At 41.0% G+C, this 20,383-nt stretch overlaps 3 protein-coding genes across 3 annotated transcripts in view; all 3 read left to right on the top strand.

Annotated features, from left to right (window-relative positions):
* LOC126401761 (extracellular calcium-sensing receptor-like) overlaps positions 1–2,644 on the top strand; it is a 12,392-nt gene extending 9,748 nt beyond the window's left edge. The window contains exons 3-9 of the mRNA XM_050063250.1: positions 6–194; positions 302–757; positions 899–1,108; positions 1,223–1,346; positions 1,536–1,729; positions 1,855–2,136; positions 2,222–2,644. Of these exons, the coding sequence (XP_049919207.1) occupies positions 6–194; positions 302–757; positions 899–1,108; positions 1,223–1,346; positions 1,536–1,729; positions 1,855–2,136; positions 2,222–2,644 (1,878 nt within the window). The remainder of the gene's footprint in view (positions 1–5; positions 195–301; positions 758–898; positions 1,109–1,222; positions 1,347–1,535; positions 1,730–1,854; positions 2,137–2,221) is intronic.
* Positions 2,645–5,711: 3,067 nt separating this feature from the next.
* LOC126401757 (extracellular calcium-sensing receptor-like) lies at positions 5,712–10,023 on the top strand. Its single transcript, XM_050063236.1, has 11 exons — positions 5,712–6,028; positions 6,320–6,561; positions 6,727–6,809; positions 7,121–7,300; positions 7,412–7,600; positions 7,726–8,187; positions 8,328–8,537; positions 8,652–8,775; positions 8,858–9,051; positions 9,217–9,504; positions 9,601–10,023. The coding sequence occupies exons 1-11, from the start codon at positions 5,712–5,714 to the stop codon at positions 10,021–10,023; spliced, it is 2,712 nt and encodes a 903-aa protein (XP_049919193.1).
* Positions 10,024–15,231: 5,208 nt separating this feature from the next.
* Positions 15,232–19,541, top strand: LOC126401745 (extracellular calcium-sensing receptor-like). The gene is made up of 12 exons (XM_050063225.1): positions 15,232–15,497; positions 15,695–15,936; positions 16,103–16,173; positions 16,464–16,643; positions 16,768–16,956; positions 17,091–17,374; positions 17,453–17,648; positions 17,807–18,016; positions 18,130–18,253; positions 18,403–18,596; positions 18,747–19,028; positions 19,119–19,541. Exons 1-12 carry the CDS (start codon positions 15,232–15,234, stop codon positions 19,539–19,541), a joined length of 2,661 nt encoding a protein of 886 aa, XP_049919182.1.
* The last annotated feature ends 842 nt before the right edge of the window (positions 19,542–20,383 follow it).

The following is a 20,383-nucleotide window of genomic DNA, read 5'->3' as shown; positions in this document are numbered from 1 at the left end:
TCCAGGCATTTCAGGAAGAGACTCAGGGGAAAGGGGTGTGTTTGGAATTCATAGAGACTGTCCGCAGAGAAACTATTGTCAGTGATGCCAGACGAACAGCCCTCACAATTCAAGCCTCGACTGCGAGGGTGATTCTGATCTTTTGCTGGTACACAGAAGCAAAGAAAGTTTTTCTGGAGCTGGCCAAGATAAATGTGAGCAACTTGTATGGAAATTTTTTATGGACTGAGGTTTGTTGTTTGTAAAAATCAAAATGTGATCTGTTATTCTTGTTGTGATTTATTGTGTCCTCTTACTGCAGGTGACTGACAGACAGTTTCTGGCAAGTGAAGCTTGGAGCACCAGTGATGATCTTCTTCAAGATCTTGCCATCTCTGATGTGGCAAGTGGTGTTCTAGGTGTGGCCATTCGTAGTTCAACAATACCTGGATTTGAAAGTTATTTAAAAAATTTGTACCCAGTTCATCGTCCAGATGATGAATTCTTACGAGAATTCTGGGAAATGGAGTTTGAATGCAGTTCTGGAGCTACGCAAGAACAAGCTTCTCTAGCCCCTTGCAGTGGCACCGAGTCCCTGGCGGGAGTTCAGAATCACTTCACTGACACCTCCCAGTTGCGGGTGACATATAATGTCTACCTTGCTGTTTATGCTGCAGCCCACGCCCTTCACAGTGTTCTGTCCTGCCCTGACAGAGACAGTTCTCCCAGAAACAACAGCTCCACCTGCTCCTCTCCAAAACATATCAAACCCATAGAGGTAAACATTATCCCCGTGTCATCTTATCCATTAGAGTCATGGCTTTTCAAGTTTTGGCTGAATAACGGAAATGCATTTTTTTTGTATACACATTTAAAAATACATATATATGTAAGTTTCGTCAACATTTGATGCTTTCAGCTGTTGCAACACTTGAACAAAGTGAATGTCACCACACCACACGGGGACATGTTTTATTTCCAAGGTGCCGACATTCCAGCAAAGTACGACCTTGTCAACTGGCAGAACACCCCTAAAGGGTCTCTCAAACTTGTTTTGATTGGTCGTGTGGACGGGTCTGACCTTCACCTTAATGAGTCAGCTATTCAGTGGAGCACAGGATCCAATCAGGTAGTTGCATCAACCAATTGTCTCAAGGCTACTATCAAGTTTGCTATTGATGAAATGTCTGTGTCGATTTAACAAGATTATGTCATTGAGAATATTATTTTTCTTTTTGTTCAGGTGCCTACTTCAGTGTGCAGTGAGAGCTGTCCCCCAGGTACCCGAATGGCTGAAAGGAAAGGAGAACCTCTCTGCTGCTTTGACTGTATCCCATGTGCTGAAGGGGAGATAAGCAATAAAACTAGTGAGGAAATCACATCACATCATCATTTCTTTATTCACACTCCTGTTAAAATCATGTACAACATACTTATTTTTGTAGTTATTATGTTATTTGAAATGGGATACCCTAGGGGTTAAGAGGGGCCTGACTCTTAATTTTGACCGTTATGTTTTATTTTCATTCCCTCTCTCCTGTGTTTTCCCTTACCAGGTTCCCATCACTGTGAGCGCTGTGCATCTGAGTTCTGGTCAAATGCTGATCAAACTGCCTGCATCCCTCGCCAGCTGGACTTCCTTTCCTTTAATGAGACTTTGGGCATTACTCTGACTGCAGTAGCTGTGTCTGGTGCTGTGGTGACAACAGCTGTGTTTGTGGTGTTTCTCTACTATCGTCAAACACCAATGGTAAGAAGTCAGAGTGATGTAACAGAGAGCTTGTTGTATGCACTTTAATCATTTTATTTCTGTTTATGAAATGCATTGTATTGTTCAAATGGCCACATTTGTCTGTTAATCTGATTCACCCCAAGGTTCGAGCCAACAATTCAGAACTGAGCTTTCTGCTTCTCCTGTCGCTGAAGCTCTGCTTCCTGTGCTCACTGGTGTTCATTGGTCGTCCATCAGTCTGGGCTTGTCGGTTCCAGCAGGCAGCTTTTGGGATCAGCTTTGTACTTTGTGTCTCCTGCCTCCTGGTGAAAACCTTGGTAGTTCTTGCTGTTTTCCGTTCAGCTCGGCCTGGTGCTGAGGCTTTGATGAAGTGGTTTGGTCCCGGCCAGCAGAGAGGAAGTGTCTGCCTCTTTACATCTATACAGGTGTGAATATTCTTGTGCTTATTAAATGATGGGAACATTTCTACACTTGATATAAAACACTTAAATATGTTTACTTTTATTACAGGTTATCATCTGTGCCATATGGCTGTCCCTCAGCCCCCCGGTGCCTCAACGTGATCTGGGTTTCAAAGGGTCAAAGGTCACCCTGGAGTGTGCCATGGTCTCTGTGGTGGGCTTCTCTCTGGTTCTGGGTTACATTGGTCTGCTGGCCTGCACCTGTCTCCTCCTGGCCTTTCTTGCTCGGAAACTCCCTGACAACTTCAATGAGGCCAAACTGATCACCTTCAGCATGCTGATATTCTGTGCTGTCTGGGTGGCCTTTGTCCCTGCTTACGTTAGCTCTCCTGGAAAGTATGTTGTAGCTGTGGAGATTTTTGCAATCCTGGCCTCTAGCTATGGTTTGCTGCTTTGCATTTTTGCCCCCAAATGTTTTATCATTCTCTTGAGGCCTGAGAAAAACACAAAGAAGCACCTGATGGCCAGGTAGTTTTTCTGGAATTGATGATGATGATGATGATGATGATGATGATGATGCCCATTGTTAATATGCTTGCATGAAAACTTCTTGCAGCCACACATAGTTATGGTAGCTGTATATATAAAATATTTCTGCTGTTATTAGTCATAATAAATGCTAATGTAAACACTATTCATCAACCATTACAGACAACCACACATTGAAATAAAATACTGCTCCCTGGAAACCTTGATTTATTTTGCACTAATTTGTTTTCTCGATCTCTTTTTCTGTGTTTTGAATAAATACTGTACATCATCTGAATAAAAATCCACCAGTTTCTCAGGAACATACCATTAAAATAGTGGGCCTTCAGAGTGCCTCATCACAATAGTTGAGTCATTTTTATTTCAATTAGTTGCCATAAAATAAAAATCCTCATGCATTATATAAACCCATACATTCTGCATATTAATTATGTCTCCTGACCACAGAAAGGATTCCACTGAATAATTAAAGTCAAGAAATCATGGATTGCAGTTTAATGTGATAGGGAAGAAGGTAATTATGACACTTTACATCCTTTGGAGTTTGGCCAGAAGTATTATGTATTGTTGAGCCCAGTCTCACTCTAAAGTCGACAAAATCCAGTGCTTGGGCAGTGACTTGCGGCATCATAAACCAACAACAAACACCGACTTTCACCTGAGAGAGCAGTGTTTTCATCTCGTAAGATTCTAAAGCCAAACCCTGTTCTTCTTTCCTAAACCCAACCATATCTGTTTGTTGTTGAAGGAAAAAAAAAGTCAATTCATAGTGTTGCACCAACATAGTGTAAAAGGCAGAACTTGACAAGGTGTCCCAGAACGTCAACAACCAACACATCCAGCTCACCTTGCATGTCATATGTGGATTCAGAAAATCCATGAACAAACGTCAATATGTGACGAGGTCGGAGTGAAAATGTGTTGCAATGTTATTTTTTTCTACAAAGCCTGTGTCATATCCAGTTTCATTACAAGTGATTTAAGACTGAATAACATTCACATAGGCCACTTCCTCCTGCAGAGGAGCTGATTGCAGACAATGACCAATCTGGACATAAATGCTGTCGCAGAGAGTTGGAGAGATAGACAGCAAAGTCTGTATGAAATAGAATGCACAATATTTTGACCCTTCTTTCTCTTGTTCCTTTAACCTTTTTTGATGCATGTTTTAATATCTATATATTATGCAAATACTGGATCAGTCACAGCTGGAAAATACCAGTAATAATACAACTCTTAGCCTGTTATTTAAGTGGCAACTTTATTTGACCTGTCCCAAAGGTTGAACTGCCTACAACAGCTATGGTATAATAATTTATCTACTGTAGATATATATAAAAAATAGGAATGGCATCGTGTTAGCTATGATCTGCAAAACAACAAACATGCACACAGCCCTCCCCTGTTCCTCCTCCCTGTCACTGTGTAATGACCTTTAATTGCTTGTTAAATGAACAATGATGGAGGTGAGCAATCGCACACCTGCGGCTCTGAATTATTTCTGATGTAACCTAGTCCTCTCAGGTAAGATGACCTTTTGCCCCTGTCCCAGCCTCAGTGAGCCTGAGCAAAGTCAGCCTCACTTCCACAACTAATTTGTGTTGTGTATTTTTCTGACTGTCCTCTTGATGCCCTGTTGAGGCTCCTAAAGATCGTAATATAGTTGCTTTTTACCGCACACATACATGTACACAAGCAGCATTGTTCTCATGCTTGCCTGCATGCGTTATATGAAGGATTAACAAGTACAGCCACTCAGAGGCAAATCAGCAAATCGTTCCTGGTTGTCACTGGAATATCTTCTGTGAGAAACACAATTGAACATGATGTTACTTGCAGAGGTTACTGGAAATTTTGAAATCATGGGCACAAAAATTAGAGTGCCAACAAGTTCAGTTAGTTTCTGGATAAGTTCATGTAGACAGCTAGCATGGGTGTATGTATGGTCAGGAGATGACTGATTGTGGACCACTCAACTGAATATGATATTGCAATACGAGGGCTGGGACTACCCTACAGCCTGTATCAGTGACATCTAGCAAAAAAGGTGGGCTCAGACTTGTTTGCTGAGATCTAACAGGTTTCCTCATTGCTAAGCTGGAGGGGCAGATGGTGGTGACAGGCAAAGCAATGGCCTTCCTCTCGATGGAGAGGTAGTTGTCCCTCTCATAGACACAGAGGTGGACCAGGCCTGTTTGCTTATGCTGTCTTAGTTGCCATCTGCCATGTTTGGGCCAGATGCAAGTAAGATGCTGCAGCAGTCCCGATATGAGATGTTTGGGTGCTTCAGAAGCTGGCTGAGGGTTGTTGTGACCCCATTGCTTACTTTCTTTATGGCCCCTGGACACATGTGCAAGTTCTGCAAAGTTTTCATTGAAACTAGTTTCTACTGAAAAAAGTCCCCATGAAAACAGCCCAAACATATACACATATATCTGTATATACCTGTACATATACCTCTCACACCGGAGCCCTGCCTAACAATACTGTTGTTTCACTAAAGGTTCATTATGAAGACTTTTTGGATAATGTATGATTAAAAGACTGGTCACATTAACCAATACTGAAAGAACAGTGTTGTTAATCAAGGCGTTAGAATAATGGTCCTGTTTTTATGAGTCCCTGTGGGTTAATTTAGACACTAAATACTGAAGATGAAAATACTTCTATTGGGATATCTGTGGTCACTACCCTCTGGGTAGATACTCTAGTTTCTGTATTACACAGCAGTTAGTTATAATATTATTGTTTTGCTCTCACCTTTGAGAGAAGTGATTTGATGCACTGTCATCTTGCTTCACCATGGGCTTTACAGCTGTTATAAAAACACACAACAACATTTATGCTGTGCAGAGCAGGAGGGGTGTGTGTCATACTTAAGACAACCTTGTCAGTTGTCACTGCAACTTGAACTTGTTGTAATACACATTGTCTCACTGAAATGTATTTGTACTTGCAGGTGGATGTCTTCAGGATGTATTAAGACGGATTTAATTGACTTTGACATCTTCATTTCAGGAACTCTAAACTGTTTATTGCACCTCTTATTCATGTATATTTATGCCAATGAGAAGCTGACTGAGTTTATTGCAGCTGCATCTATGTCTTGGTTATCCTGGCTCTTCACTTTGAGGCTGTGCTCAGCCCCATCCTTGCTCCTTTTGGGGCTCGAAGGCAGTCAGCTGGGGCTCAGGGTGGGGTTGCAGGTGGCTCAGGCAGTGAGCTGTTCTCGGTGGGGAAAACCGGATGACCAGGGTTTGTTCCAGGATGGAGATGTAGTTATTGGTGGGCTTTTTAGTCTTTATTACCAACCTCCAGCTATAGACAACGGCTTCACTCAGCTGCCACACAACAAACCTTGCAATGGGTAAAACTCTGAACTGTACTATTTACTCTGAATACTGTGCAATGCATATAGATATGTTTGACAAACAAGTGTCAGCTGTATCTTTTCTGTTCCATAGGCAATTACTGATGGTTGCTTCACATTCATGTTAATTTTCCCTTTTAAAAATATGGTATATACGTAATAACTGCTTATCTAATAATGACACAAAATGACAAGCCATAATAATATTAGCAAGATGATTACAGATCTCACAGTCACTTCAGCATTTTGACTGATATCTCTCTCATCCCCTCTCCCCTGTGGTCTCAGTTTGCAAAATCTTCCATTACAGTATCTCTATGCGATGGTGTTTGCGCTGGAGGAAATCAATCACAGTACAACCCTGCTGCCAGGTGTTAAGCTGGGCTACCACATTCGTGACAGCTGTGCCCTACCCCTTTGGGCTATGCAGGGAGCACTGTCGCTGGTTGGAGGAGACAGCGCCAGCTGTAATACAGCAGACCCTCCAGACTATTCTGCTGGGTATGGAGAGGGAATCGGAGAAAAAGGAGGTACTATATTGAATCGCATAACTGATGTACATCCTTTCATATAAAAAACAAACAAACAAGCAAAGTAAATGAAGACAGCATAAACACTGCAGTGTTTTAAAATAGAACAAAGCCCTAACAAATGATTTTATTTTATCATCATTATACTTTTTTTTATATCATCAGGTGATCAGCCTGTTCCTGTGATTATTGGTGGTTCCTCCTCTAAAGCAGCCACGATACTCTCCAGACTCCTGGGGCCTCTCTCTGTACCTTTAGTGAGTTTCATTATATCTCAAATTTCCTTGGTGTTCATTTGAATATTTAAAAAAAAACAACCTTTAAATTAAAATTGGAATTGTAAACTGCGATAAAGAAAAAACATTTTCAGATTTTCACTCATAATGTTGAAAACATGTATTACAGTTAACATGACATTTATAGTTTTTTTTAAACCTACTTTGATTGACTTCTGTGCATAGATAGCAGCTCATTTATGTTTTCTCACCTTCCTTTTGCTGTCCTGTGAGTATGTGATTTTAAAAATCCATGTATGAATGTATTTTGTCTTTTACAATAGATGAGCTACACTGCTAGCTGCCCCTGTCTGAGTGACAGGCACCAGTATCCTAACTTTTTCAGGACCATGCCCAGTGATATTTACCAAGCCCGGGCCATTGCACAGCTTGCCATGCGCTTCAACTGGACCTGGATCGGGGCAGTGGTAGCAAACAATGATTATGGCCATATGGCAATAAAGGTGTTTCCACTTGTAGGAGAAATACTATGCAATCTATACAAGACATCTACATGAATGCAATATGTGAATATTTTTCATTCATCTAATCATTTTGCTCCTTTCAACTGTCAGGTGTTTCAGGAAGAGACTCAGGGGGCAGGGGTGTGTCTGGCATTCGTAGAGACTCTCCAAAGGGAAAACATTGTGAGTGATGCCAGACGAGCAGCACTCACAATTCAGGCCTCAACTGCGAAAGTGATTCTGATCTTTACCTGGTACACAGATGTGAGGGAACTGTTCCTACAACTTGCCAAGATAAATGTGAGAAGCTGAAATAAAACTCTGCACTGAATCTGTAAATAATAGAGCTGATATTATCTGAGAAACATAATACGTTTTGTTTTTTTAAAGTTATCATTTGATTTTTTTTGTGTTGCCATCACTAGGTGACTGACAGACAGTTTCTTGCCAGTGAGGCTTGGAGCACTAGTAGTGATCTTCTCCAAAATCCGGTCACTTCTAAAGTGGCAAGTGGTGTTCTTGGTGTGGCCATTAGAAGTTCATCTATACCTGGATTTGAAAATTATATCAGAAGTTTGAACCCATCTCGTCGTCCTGATGATGAGTTCTTAAGAGAATTCTGGGAAAACATGTTTGGTTGCAGTCCTGGGGCCACACCACTACCTCAGGCACACAGGTTGCCTCTCTGCAGTGGCACAGAGTCCCTGGAGGGAGTTCAGAATCACTTCACTGACATCTCTCAGCTAAGGGTGACATATAATGTCTACCTTGCTGTTTATGCTACAGCCCACGCCCTTCACAGCCTTCTCTCCTGCCCTGACAGAGACAGTTCTCCTGGAATTAACAGCTCCACCTGCTCCTCTCCAAAACATATCAAACCCATAGAGGTAACCACAATAATGTCTATTTTAAACATATTTTTAATGGGGACATTGACAGTATTATTGCAGTTTTATTATGTGACACATACAACTATTTGATCTACTTTAAAATGTTGAAATATTTACTGCAATTTCGATGATTTCAGCTGATGCAGCACTTGAGCAACGTGAATTTCACCACACCACAGGGTGAAATGTTTTACTTCCAAGGAGGTGACACTCAAGCAAAGTATGATCTTGTCAACTGGCAGACCACCCCAGAGGGTTCACAAAAACTTGTTTTGATTGGTCGTGTGGACGGGTTTGACCTCCACCTCAGTGAGTCAGCTATTCAGTGGAGCACAGGATCCAATCAGGTGATTAAAAGGAGCAATCTTGATTCAGGCCCATACCAAAATGCCTACTAAATTAAATGTTTACTGTAATTCACAGCATATGTTCTTGAGAACAAGGTTTTACTTTTTTTTCAGGTGCCTACTTCAGTGTGCAGTGAGAGCTGTCCCCCAGGCACCCGTAAGGCCAATAGGAAAGGAGAACCTCTCTGCTGCTTTGACTGTATCCCATGTGCTGAAGGGGAGATAAGCAATAAAACTGGTGAGGAAATTATTTCTTGCTAATCTCTACTATGCTCTAAGTTTGCTCCTTATTCCCTCTGTTGTGTGACCTTCTCTCCCAGGTTCTCTTAACTGTGAGCGCTGTCCATCTGAGTTTTGGTCCAATGCTGATCAAACTGCCTGCATCCCTCGCCAGCTGGACTTCCTTTCCTTTAATGAAACTCTGGGCATCACCCTGACTGCAGTAGCTGTGTCTGGTGCTGCAGTGACAACAGCTGTGTTTGTGGTGTTTCTTTACTACCGTCAAACACCCATGGTAAGAAGTCAGAGTACATTCATTTTTGGTCTGTAGATGTCTGACAGATTTCTGCATTACTGCATATTGAAATAGATTTGTTTAAAATAATGTTTATTAGTCCATCTTAAGTAGTTAATATGCTTGTCTTTTTAATACCAATTTAATCCCAACACTCATTTGCAGGTTCGAGCCAACAATTCAGAACTGAGCTTTCTGCTACTCCTGTCACTAAAGCTCTGCTTCCTGTGCTCACTGGTGTTCATTGGTCGTCCATCAGTCTGGGCTTGTCGGTTCCAGCAGGCAGCTTTTGGGATCAGCTTTGTACTTTGTGTCTCCTGCCTCCAAGTGAAGACTATAGTTGTTCTAGCAGCCTTTCGCTCAGCTCGGCCTGGTGCTGAAGCTTTGATGAAGTGGTTTGGCCCAGGCCAGCAGAGAGGAAGTGTCTGCGTCTTTACCTCTGTACAGGTCAGAGTTGCAGATGCACCTGTTGATAACAAAAGTCTGACTCACTACAGCATTTTACATACATTAACTTGACATTGTGCAATTCTTTTTTCTTTTATCAAGGTTTTCATCTGTATTATTTGGCTATCACTCAGCCCCCCAGTGCCTCAAGCTGACTTGGATATCCCGGGGTTAAAGGTCACCCTGAAATGTGCCATGGCCTCTGTGGTGGGCTTCTCTCTGGTTCTGGGTTACATTGGTCTGCTGGCCTGCACCAGTCTCCTCCTGGCCTTTCTCGCTCGGAAACTCCCTGACAACTTTAATGAGGCCAAACTGATCACCTTCAGCATGCTGATATTCTGTGCTGTCTGGATAGCCTTTGTCCCTGCTTACGTTAGCTCTCCTGGAAAGTATACAGTTGCTGTGGAGATTTTTGCAATACTCGCCTCTAGCTATGGTTTACTTTTCTGCATATTTGCTCCAAAGTGTTTCATCATTCTTTTAAGGCCAGAGAAAAATACTAGGAAACACCTGATGGCCAGGTAGCAGAGAAAATTAACAGTGCAGCTAAGTTATTATTCCCCTATCAATCAGCCTGCATTTATGTATATATATTACTGTGTCACAAAAAGCAGTAACCATTTCTCAGATGTTCCTTAAATGTGATGTATACTAAAATGTCAGTGTGACGCACTTTTGCTACTACCTAAACAGTTTGTGTTATAGATAAACAAAACAAACAAACAAAAAAACATTTTGATATTTTTCCAACTTCGTAAAATTGAAAACATAGGCCTGTTTTACTTCAATACTTAGAACCATTACTAATGTAATAAACTCTGTACAGCATAAGAAAAACAGCAACATTATAAACATATATAAAAAGGTTTCAAGGTTGTGTGTTTGTTATTTGTAGTGATGCAACTGTTTGCATCACAGGTTGTGCCATAAACACTTTTTTATGTTGAGAATCAAAGTGACAGGGAGTTACACCAGACTGCACCTCCCACTGATTTACAGCATTGCCATTTTGAGATCAGGTTATAATCGCAGAAGTGAGCCCACGAGAAGTGTGTAGGGAAACTGATAAAATGGTGGTCAGAACTTTATCATTTCATGATTTCATTTTTGAGGTCTTATGGAATTTGAGAAAATACCTTTAATTATCAAAACTTTTCCATATATCTACTGGATTTAAAATTATGGAGCCTGAGAAAAGAAATGGTGGTTTTGAGGACATGAGAGCCCTTAACTAAGTTTCTGTATAATCAATCCAGTTTCTCTGAGGTATGCAAAGCAGTGGGAACAGGAAGTATTTCGAAAAGAACATTTTATTCTATTCATCTTGTTTAAAATAGTTTTAGAATAACGACCTTACAAAATAAAATAAAAATAAAATAAATAAATCCCTAAATAACACATGTAAGTGAGTTTCTATGCTGCAAGTCAAATTTCCAGTGCATGACAACATGAACTGAATTTAATCTGGGACCATATGAATAGAATATCAATAGCTGACCCAGAAATACGGCGGAAAAAGTGCAATATCACCAACTGTGTTGCAACAGCGAGGTTCTCTAACGGTGCTAGAGCAGCTGTTTGTGTGCTCGGCTGTGGCTATTTACAGCGCTCGTACCACTAATTCTAAATCTCACTCATCTCAGTCATAGTATATCACAAAATATTTTTTTAATGTTTGTTTTTCCTCTAAATAAGTTAAAAACTATGCCCATTTTTTCTCCCAAAATATGTTATCTTGATGGAGTTACATGTCTATCCTCTGCATTTGACACCATGCATCAACAATATAAAAAGTGATTTAAAAGAGGCCAATATAGCTCCAAAAAACATTTTATCATTCAATTTCCGTAACCGCTTTTCCTGTTAGGAGCCTGTCCCAGCTGACACTGGACGAGAGGCAGGGTACACCCTAAACAGGTTGCCAGACTTTCGCAGGGCTGACACACAGAGACACACAACCATTCACACTCACATTCACACTTATGGGACATTTAGATCATCATCGGTTAACCTGCATGTCTTTGGACCGTGGAAGGAAGCTGGAGTAGGGCCTACCCTCGCTGACACAGGGAGGACATGTGCAATCTGCACAGAGGGGCTCCCTCACCCCAGGGTTTAACCCCCCCTCCCTGGATTCGAACCACAAACCCTCTTGCTGAGAGGCGATGATGCTAACCACTGCACCACCCTGCTGCCAGGCCAAATTAAAAAATGAACAAACAAAAAAACAATCAAACATAAGTACATTAAAGGAGCAATAAGCAAAATTCATCAGTTCTAGATTGAAGGAATTAAAAAATTGCTATGTGAAGAACTAGAGGTGTAATTTCATCTGGAGTATAGCATGACCTCACACACCTTCTGTCTGTGTTGATCCCCAGCCCACTGTTTACAAGCTGGTCCGGCTGCGCGTTCATGTAGGGTAGACTGAGTATAGTTGAGACATGTGTACAGTTAAAACACCCTAAATATCTTGCCTGCTCTGCAAGCCTGAGCCGTGATTTTTACTCAGCACATGCGGATTAGCATCCTCTTTGGTGGTGGGAAATTTGAAGAGTGTTAGCATTTCCAGTCTGAAGATATCAGCAAAAGTCTTTTTACTAAGGTAAGAATTTCACTTTACCATGTCCCTTCCACAATGAATAGCTTATTATCCTTTTGTGACCATCAAACATAACTTACATCATTGCAAACATTATTCTGTGCCCTAAAAACTCACATATTTCATGCTATCCTAGCATGTTAGGTCACTGCATAATCTAGAGAAATACACAAGGTGGTTAGCGGGGTACAGTTGAGACACAATGTCTCAACTGTACCCGTGATAGAGTTCTATTACATCACATGCTGTTAAGTTGTGCAGCGTAAAGATAACAGGTTACAAGTCATAATAAGACCACAAACAAAGAAAATGAAAATAAAATTTTATATTTGTGATACTTGAACTGTGTTATATTAATGGACATCTTTTTAACCATGAATGATATAAGGATAATTTAGCGTGTGGTGTAATAGGCAAGGTGGTAGAACGGGTACAGTTGATACAGCCTTTATTGGATGTGTGTAGCCTAGCCTACTTCAGAGTTCAGAAATAAAAAGGCATGCAGTGTGTGTGTGTGTATGTTAGCTATGTTGTGTAGCCTGTATGGATTTTTTTGTTTATGTTTGTCTTCTTGTGCTATGCCTATTGCAGGATGCCCCGCTTCAGAGCTAGGACCACAAATAGGGGAGTGCCAGCACAGGTCTTGACATTTTAGGCATTGCTGGTGTTTTATTATTGCTTGTTTACAATAATATTCCATTGTTTTTAATTTCAATAAGGAGAAATGAATTTATATTGAAATATCTTGTCAAATTGTCATTTTTTAAAAGTTTATTGCATTTACAATTGATGTTCAGTCATCATCAATGGGTTTCAATAGGCGTCTCAACTGTACCAAGGTACTGTCTCAACTGTACACATATGGGGTATAGTTGAGACGGTACCATGGTAAAAATGCACCTCATGTTTATGACCTGATTGTGGAAAAAATAAACAACTTATAAATGATATTCATCAATAATAACTTAGTATACAAACAAATTAAACTGCATATGAAAAATCACTTATTTTCAATGTATAGTTTTTGTGCAATATCTGTTCAAAAATGGAGAAGCAAAAAGTGTCTCAACTGTCTACCCTACATTCATGTGAATCCTCCCCCTCCCCAGAGCCCTTGGCCCTCCTCCCGATTAAAGGCTACAGCCAGTGAGCAATGGCAGCGCGTATTTTCGAAGTGAAATGGTGGAGTCAAATGTCTGTTTTAATTAATGTTAGCTAGCTTCCCAGCTAACGTTAGCCCTGGCTCTCCGTTTGGATCCAACCGGAGCATCAAGCCCTGGTTTGTTATTCAGGTTAAAGTGGGAAGAAGCAGCGAGTATATCGGCCAGCTGAGTGAAGTGGAGCCTGCTGAAGAAACACCGGGACCGTCTGGATGTAATAGTCCGTGGAGATGCTGCGGTGCTCGACTGCACAGACGAGGCGAGTGGGGTGGGGGGTGGAGAGCAGAGGTAGAGGGAGGAGTGGCTCATGACACACTTTGTTTTGGTCTGTAGGCAGTGCACAACCACAAGCCTAGCCGTGAAACGATTTCGCTTTTTGCCCCTTTAAGTAAGAGCCACTAAGTAAGAGCCAATGATATGAATACACATAAGAAAATCCAGTAACAACAAACATATTTTTTGGACCTATATTGACTTCTATAGAATCACTTTAATGTCGTTCATGCATAGTGTATACTGCAGTGGACAGACATGTACCTCCTTCAGTATAACATATACTGGAAAAAAATGTAAATACAAAAATTAAAAACAGATTACTTTGTGATTGCTGGTAGTTGATGGTTGGCTTTCTTTGCCTTATTTCTACGGGTCTAATGAGTGGTGGAGCAAGCCAGGTCTGAAGCGATAGACTGTATACAAATAATGGACGTAGCCATGTGATGTCATTCATTGGTTTGTGGACTGACATTTTGAAGCCCCGAGTTCAGCATTTTGGCCGTCGCCATCTTGGATTTTTGAAGTCAGAAGTGATTGCATTTGAATGAGAGGGTGTAGCTGTGGAGGAGTGCGCAGTGGATTTGACTCATAGACTTCAGTGAAACCCCACAGACATCCCGTCACTCAAAGCAGCCACACCCTTAACTATGCTTAACTTTAGGCCTTAATAACATTTAAACAGGTGTTATATAAAAATTCACCCCCTGTATAGTTGTCCTAAAAGGGCGAAATTAGCTACAGGGACTAAATCGCTTTTTGTAACAGCCTGTAAACAAGTTTATCTTTAGCACTTCCATGTTGGTTTCCTTTTTCAGCCCTGGAGATTGCTGCTTACTGATCATTTGTAGTTTTTGATGCAAATCCTATTATTCTAAGCTAATTTCATGACGTCATGACAGAGATCTTAACAGCATGCAACAGCTCTTGAAAAATAAAGTCAGTTTTTATGACATAGATGTGACAGTAATTCCAGCCTTATATGTACCTCTCCAAAAGAGGTATCAGCCTGCTTGTGGCCATTCACTTTATAAGCTTTTGATTGTTTTAGTTTGAATGTTCATTTGTGCTCCATGTTTGTCTCATCATGTCAGTCTCACAGATAAAGCTAAAATTAGCAGGAACAGTTGTATTTGAACAAAATATTAAAACAAACAAACAAAAAAAACCCACTTTTGATCCTGCATAGTAGTAGTATTGAAGAACTAGAAGTTTCATAAAGGAGAAACTAATATATTGGCTTGCATGTGCACACACTTTGCACTTCTAGCACCTACACATCTACTAATCATTTGTAATCATGCTGTTGTTGTACTTTCACTCTTGAGAGGAGCGATTTGGGGTTGTGTGCCATCCTGTTTAATTGGTTTCAGAAAGGCTTTACATCTATTATAAATACCCACATCAGCAGTTAAGCTGTTCAGAGGAGGGGGGGCGGGTATGTCAGAGTTTGGATACCGTGTCATTAAGTAACATCTTGTGTATTGAAATCTTTGCTTTTACTTCAGGTTGTTTTTTTCCTCCACAGGTGGATGTCTTCAGGTGAAAATATTAACCTTTTTTTACTGCACTGGGAGGGATTTTATCTTGTCTGACTTTTTATTTCAGGGAATGTTTTGTAGACACTGAATGCCTTGCCTATGAGAAAGCTGACTGAGTATATTGCACATATACAAAGTTTTCAAATCAGCTGCATCCATGTCTTGGTTCTCTTGGCTTTTCACTGTGTGGCCTTCTTCAGCCCTATCCCTGCTCCTTGTGGGGCTTGTGGGCAGACAGCTGGTGCTCAGCGTGGTAGTGGAGTGTGTCCAGACAGTGTCTTGTTCTCGGTGGGGAACACCCAGCAATCAGGGTCTGTTCCAGGATGGAGATGTAGTTATCGGTGGGCTCTTTACTATTCATTACCAACCTCCAGCTATAGACAACGACTTCACTCAGCTGCCACACTACAAACCTTGCACTGGGTAAAACTCTGAACTGTACTATGCACTGTAATTACTGTAGAATGGCAATGAATGTATAACTATCATTAGAATCTCTGCATGTTGGGTCTTTCAGATATGACAGAATGTAAAATTCTAGATTAATACCAGTAGCTTCACAGAATAAATCAGAATTTTTGACTAATACTTCTCTCATGTCTTCTCTCCTGTGATCTCAGATTAGAACAAGTTCCACTGCAATATATACATGCTATGGTGTTTGCGGTGGAGGAAATCAATCGTAGCACAGTGCTGCTACCAGGTGTGAAGCTGGGGTACCATATTTTGGATAGCTGTGGCCGACCGCCATGGGCTCTCCAGGCAGCACTGTCACTGGTTGGGGGAGACAGCCCCAGCTGTAATTCAGCAGACCCTCCAGACTATTCTGCTGAGTATGGAGAGGGAATTGGAGAAGGGAGAGGTAGCATGTTTGTCATACTCTGTACTACATACTACATACTCTCCATTGCATAACCAAATGAAATCAAGACAGCAAAACAATGCTGTACTTAAAAGGACATGTTTGGCTGTGTAAATGTTATTTTTCATGTAACATCTTGTAATGCTGTCATTATGTGATCACCCAGTTTCCTTGATCATCGGTGGTGCTTCATCCGTAACAGGCCAGATACTGTCCAGGATCCTGGGCCCACTCTCTGTATCTTTGGTAAGTTATGTTTTATATACTGTGCTGGGACTTTTTTTCTCTTTTTTTTTCATAAAACCTGGTGCCATCTTTAACTTCAGCTCTTTAACGCGAGTCACTATTTTTGTTTTGCTCCCTGGGAGAGGACTTCATTTTAACACGAAAGTGCAGAGAAAAGTTTCCTCTTAGGGCAGGAAAATAACCTTTAGAAATCAGTTTTTAAAACATTTGCTTCTTTTAAGTATATGTGGTGTATTTTAATGAAAATAACAAATTATGTAACTTTTTTTTGTACATTTTAGATCAGCTACTTGTCGAGCTGCCCCTGTCTCAGTGACAGGCGTCAATTTCCTAACTTCTTCAGGACCATCCCCAGTGATATTTACCAAGCCCGGGCCATTGCCCAGCTTGCCATACACTTCAACTGGACCTGGATTGGGGCAGTGGTAGCAAACAATAATTACGGCCACATGGCAGTAAAGGTGTCTCTATGTATTTGTTACGTAGATAGATAACATTATATAGTATATGGAAAATGTATATTCATAAATACTGTATTTTAATGCTTTTCATTCATCTAATCATTTTGCTCCTTTCAACTGTCAGGTATTTCAGGAGGAGACTCAGGGGAAAGGGGTGTGTCTGGCATTCATAGAGACTCTCCAAAGGGAAAACATTGTGAGTGATGCCAGACGAGCAGCACTCACAATTCAGGCCTCAACTGCGAAAGTGATTCTGATCTTTACCTGGTACACAGATGTGAGGGAACTGTTCCTGCAACTCGCCAAGATAAATGTGAGAAGCTGAAATAAGATTATGTACTGAATTAAGTAAATGCAATGCAGAACTGAGGCATTTTATTTTCTAAACATTATGGCTCACAATTAAATTTTGACTAGATTGTGATCTTGTCCTCCTGCTGTAACTAGGTGACTGACAGACAGTTTCTGGCCAGTGAGGCTTGGAGCACCAGTGGTGATCTTATACAAAATGTTGTCTCAAGTAAAGTAGCAAAAGGTGTTCTTGGTGTTGCCATTAGAAGCTCAGCTATACCTGGATTTGAAACTCATATTCGAAGTTTGCACCCATCTCATCATCCTGATGACGAGTTCTTAAGAGAATTCTGGGAAGCCGAATTTGGATGCAGTCCTGGGGCCACACCTTTCTTTTCACATTCCTCTCAATCCTTCAAATCTGTAACCCCTTCTCAAAGGTCTAGCCATCTACTGAATATTTCTACTTCATCAGGTGGAAAGGGGTCCCCTCACAAAGCTTCTCCAATACTCTGCAGTGGCACCGAGTCACTGGAGGGAGTTCAGAATCACTTCACTGACACCTCCCAGCTGCGAGTGGCATATAATGTCTACCTTGCCGTTTATGCTGCAGCCCACGCCCTTCACAGCCTTCTGTCCTGCCCTGATAGAAACAGTTCACCCAGACACAACAGCTCCACCTGCTCCTCTCCAAAACATATCAAACCCAAAGAGGTAAGCATGATAATCAGCCTTGCTTTTCAACAACCTATACTTGGCCATGTCAAATTACCATGAGAATAATGCCCTAAAAACACATCAGTCACAAGCATCATTTTACACAGGCTCTGTCGGTTACAGTATGAGCAATTTCCCTATTTTGATGATTTCAGCTGTTGCAGCACTTGAACCACATAAATTTCACCACACCACAGGGTGAAATGTTTTACTTCCAAGGTGCCGACATTCCAGCAAAGTATGACCTTGTTAACTGGCAGAGCACCCCCAAGGGTTCACAAAAACTTGTTTTGATTGGTCGTGTGGATGGTTTTGACCTCGACCTCAGTGAGTCAGCTATTCAGTGGAGCACAGGATCAAGTCAGGTATCAAACAGGAAAACAATGTTGATTCAATAACAAATTTCTACATATTGAATTTGTGTTGTTAACACACATTTATTTTTATCACTGAGAATATTTGTTGGCTTATTCTTCAGGTGCCTATTTCAGTGTGCAGTGAGAGCTGTCCCCCAGGCACCCGCAAGGCCAATAGGAAAGGAGAACCTCTCTGCTGCTTTGACTGTATCCCATGTGCTGAAGGGGAGATAAGCAAAACAAAAGGTGAGGAAATCAAAATCTAGAACACCAGCAACTCCTGTCCCCGAGCTTCCAAAATGCAGCAACCCTGACTCCTAAATCTGTCTGCTTTAAGTTCATCTCTATTTTTCAACCTTTTGTATTACCCTGCCTTCCCCTCTTTTCTCTTCCAGGCTCCCTTCACTGTGAGCGTTGTCCATTAGAGTTTTGGTCCAATGCTGAACAAACTGCCTGCACCCCTCGCCAGCTGGACTTCCTTTCCTTTAATGAAACTCTGGGCATTACCCTGACTACTGCAGCTGTGTCTGGTGCTGCCATTACAACAGCTGTGTTTGTGGTCTTTCTCTGCCACCGTCAAACACCTGTGGTGAGAACCTAGAATATTGTGAAAACACCAATACCGTACATTTCCAACAAATTGTCATTGTTGTGCAGTTGCAGTTGCTTATGATTAGTCTGAATAATTTCCTGTTTGGCTGTTATGGGCTTGGCCTTATTTTCATCTTTACATTTGCAGGTTCGAGCCAACAATTCAGAACTGAGCTTTCTGCTACTCCTGTCACTAAAGCTCTGCTTCCTGTGCTCACTGGTGTTCATTGGTCGTCCATCAGTCTGGTCTTGTCGGTTCCAGCAGGCAGCTTTTGGGATCAGCTTTGTACTTTGTGTTTCCTGCCTCCAAGTGAAGACTATAGTTGTACTTGCAGCGTTCCGTTCAGCTCGGCCTGGTGCTGAAGCTTTGATTAGATGGTTTGGACCAGGCCAGCAGAGAGGAAGTGTCTGCCTTCTTACTTGTATACAGGTACTACGGATATGCTTTTTATTCAAAGAATATAATAATACTGGTACACTATGTTTTACATTATTTTGAATACATTTTATTTTCATCCAGATTATCATCTGTGCCATATGGTTGTCCCTCAGCCCCCCGGTGCCTCAACGTGATCTGGGTTTTCAAGGGTCAAAGGTCACCCTGGGGTGTGCCATGGCCTCTGTGGTGGGCTTCTCTCTGGTTCTGGGTTACATTGGTCTGCTGGCCTGCACCTGTCTCCTCCTGGCCTTTCTTGCTCGGAAACTCCCTGACAACTTCAATGAAGCCAAACTGATCACCTTCAGCATGCTGATATTCTGTGCTGTCTGGGTGGCCTTTGTCCCTGCTTACATTAGCTCTCCTGGGAAATATACTGTTGCTGTAGAGATTTTTGCAATCCTGGCCTCTAGCTATGGTTTACTGGTCTGCATCTTTGCCCCCAAATGTTTTATCATTCTCTTGAGGCCTGAGAAAAATACTAAAAAACATCTGATGGCAAGGTAACATAGATAATGAACAATGCACACATTTGAGTTGATCAGATATGATATCCTCTTGATTTCTTTTCTGTTTGCATGCATTTATTACATTTATTCAGTATTGTATCTTAAAAATAAAGAACTTACATCATAGATTTGATTTTCCAGAAAATCCAGGAAATGATGATGCATTCATTATTGTTTCTAATAGTGTATCAACGTTAGATTGCCTAAAGGCCCTATCCATAATTATGAAAGATACTGAACATTTGACCGAAAAAAAAAAAAAAAAGTAAAAGTTCTCAAATTTTATTAAAAATCTAAGAGTGAAATCCACCTGTCCTGTCTTGTGTTATTTTTTTTTGTATGGAGTTCTGATGTTTTAAGATTATACTATGGATGTACATTCTAGGTTTTTACCAATGCAATGAATCATTATCTGTAACTGATACCTCCATACATTGTTGTGAAGTGATTGTGATCAATATAAGGAAGGCATGAGAGCTCAATGAACTGCAACAAAAGAAAATACATGCAGGCACAACAAACACAATGAAATACGGAAGCATTGCAAATTACACAGAACAAAACAGAGTAGAGTTAAAACTCAAAACAAGTTTCCTGGGGATATCTGGGAAGAAAAAAACCCCCACATGCAAATAGTTTTTTTTTTTTTCATTTGACAACATAGAAAACACAACCATACATAGAAATGCACTGGAAAAAAATAATTAGAAAACATTAGCAAGTAAAGAAACTCTGCAAATTCAGAGACCAAACAGAACTGAGTTACAAAGGTATTAAAAAAACAACAACTAATGAGCACGTATGGACATGTGGCATTTTGCCATGGTTTGTGACTAATGG

This window comes from Epinephelus moara, chromosome 2 (assembly GCF_006386435.1).
Source record: "Epinephelus moara isolate mb chromosome 2, YSFRI_EMoa_1.0, whole genome shotgun sequence".
Classification (NCBI taxonomy): domain Eukaryota; kingdom Metazoa; phylum Chordata; class Actinopteri; order Perciformes; family Serranidae; genus Epinephelus; species Epinephelus moara.
The sequence above is the reverse complement of the archived record's forward strand: the minus strand, read 5'-3'. Positions and strand labels throughout refer to the sequence as shown.

Coding starts and splice junctions, on each gene's coding strand:
- LOC126401757 (XM_050063236.1), top strand. CDS start 5,712: ATGTATATTTATGCCAATGAGAAGCTGACTGAGTTTATTGCAGCTGCA. Junction 7,301..7,411: donor ATGGCCATATGGCAATAAAG/GTGTTTCCACTT, acceptor TTCAACTGTCAG/GTGTTTCAGGAAGAGACTCA. Junction 9,052..9,216: donor ACTACCGTCAAACACCCATG/GTAAGAAGTCAG, acceptor ACTCATTTGCAG/GTTCGAGCCAACAATTCAGA.
- LOC126401745 (XM_050063225.1), top strand. CDS start 15,232: ATGTCTTGGTTCTCTTGGCTTTTCACTGTGTGGCCTTCTTCAGCCCTA. Junction 15,498..15,694: donor CACTACAAACCTTGCACTGG/GTAAAACTCTGA, acceptor CTGTGATCTCAG/ATTAGAACAAGTTCCACTGC. Junction 17,375..17,452: donor TCTGTAACCCCTTCTCAAAG/GTCTAGCCATCT, acceptor AATACTCTGCAG/TGGCACCGAGTCACTGGAGG.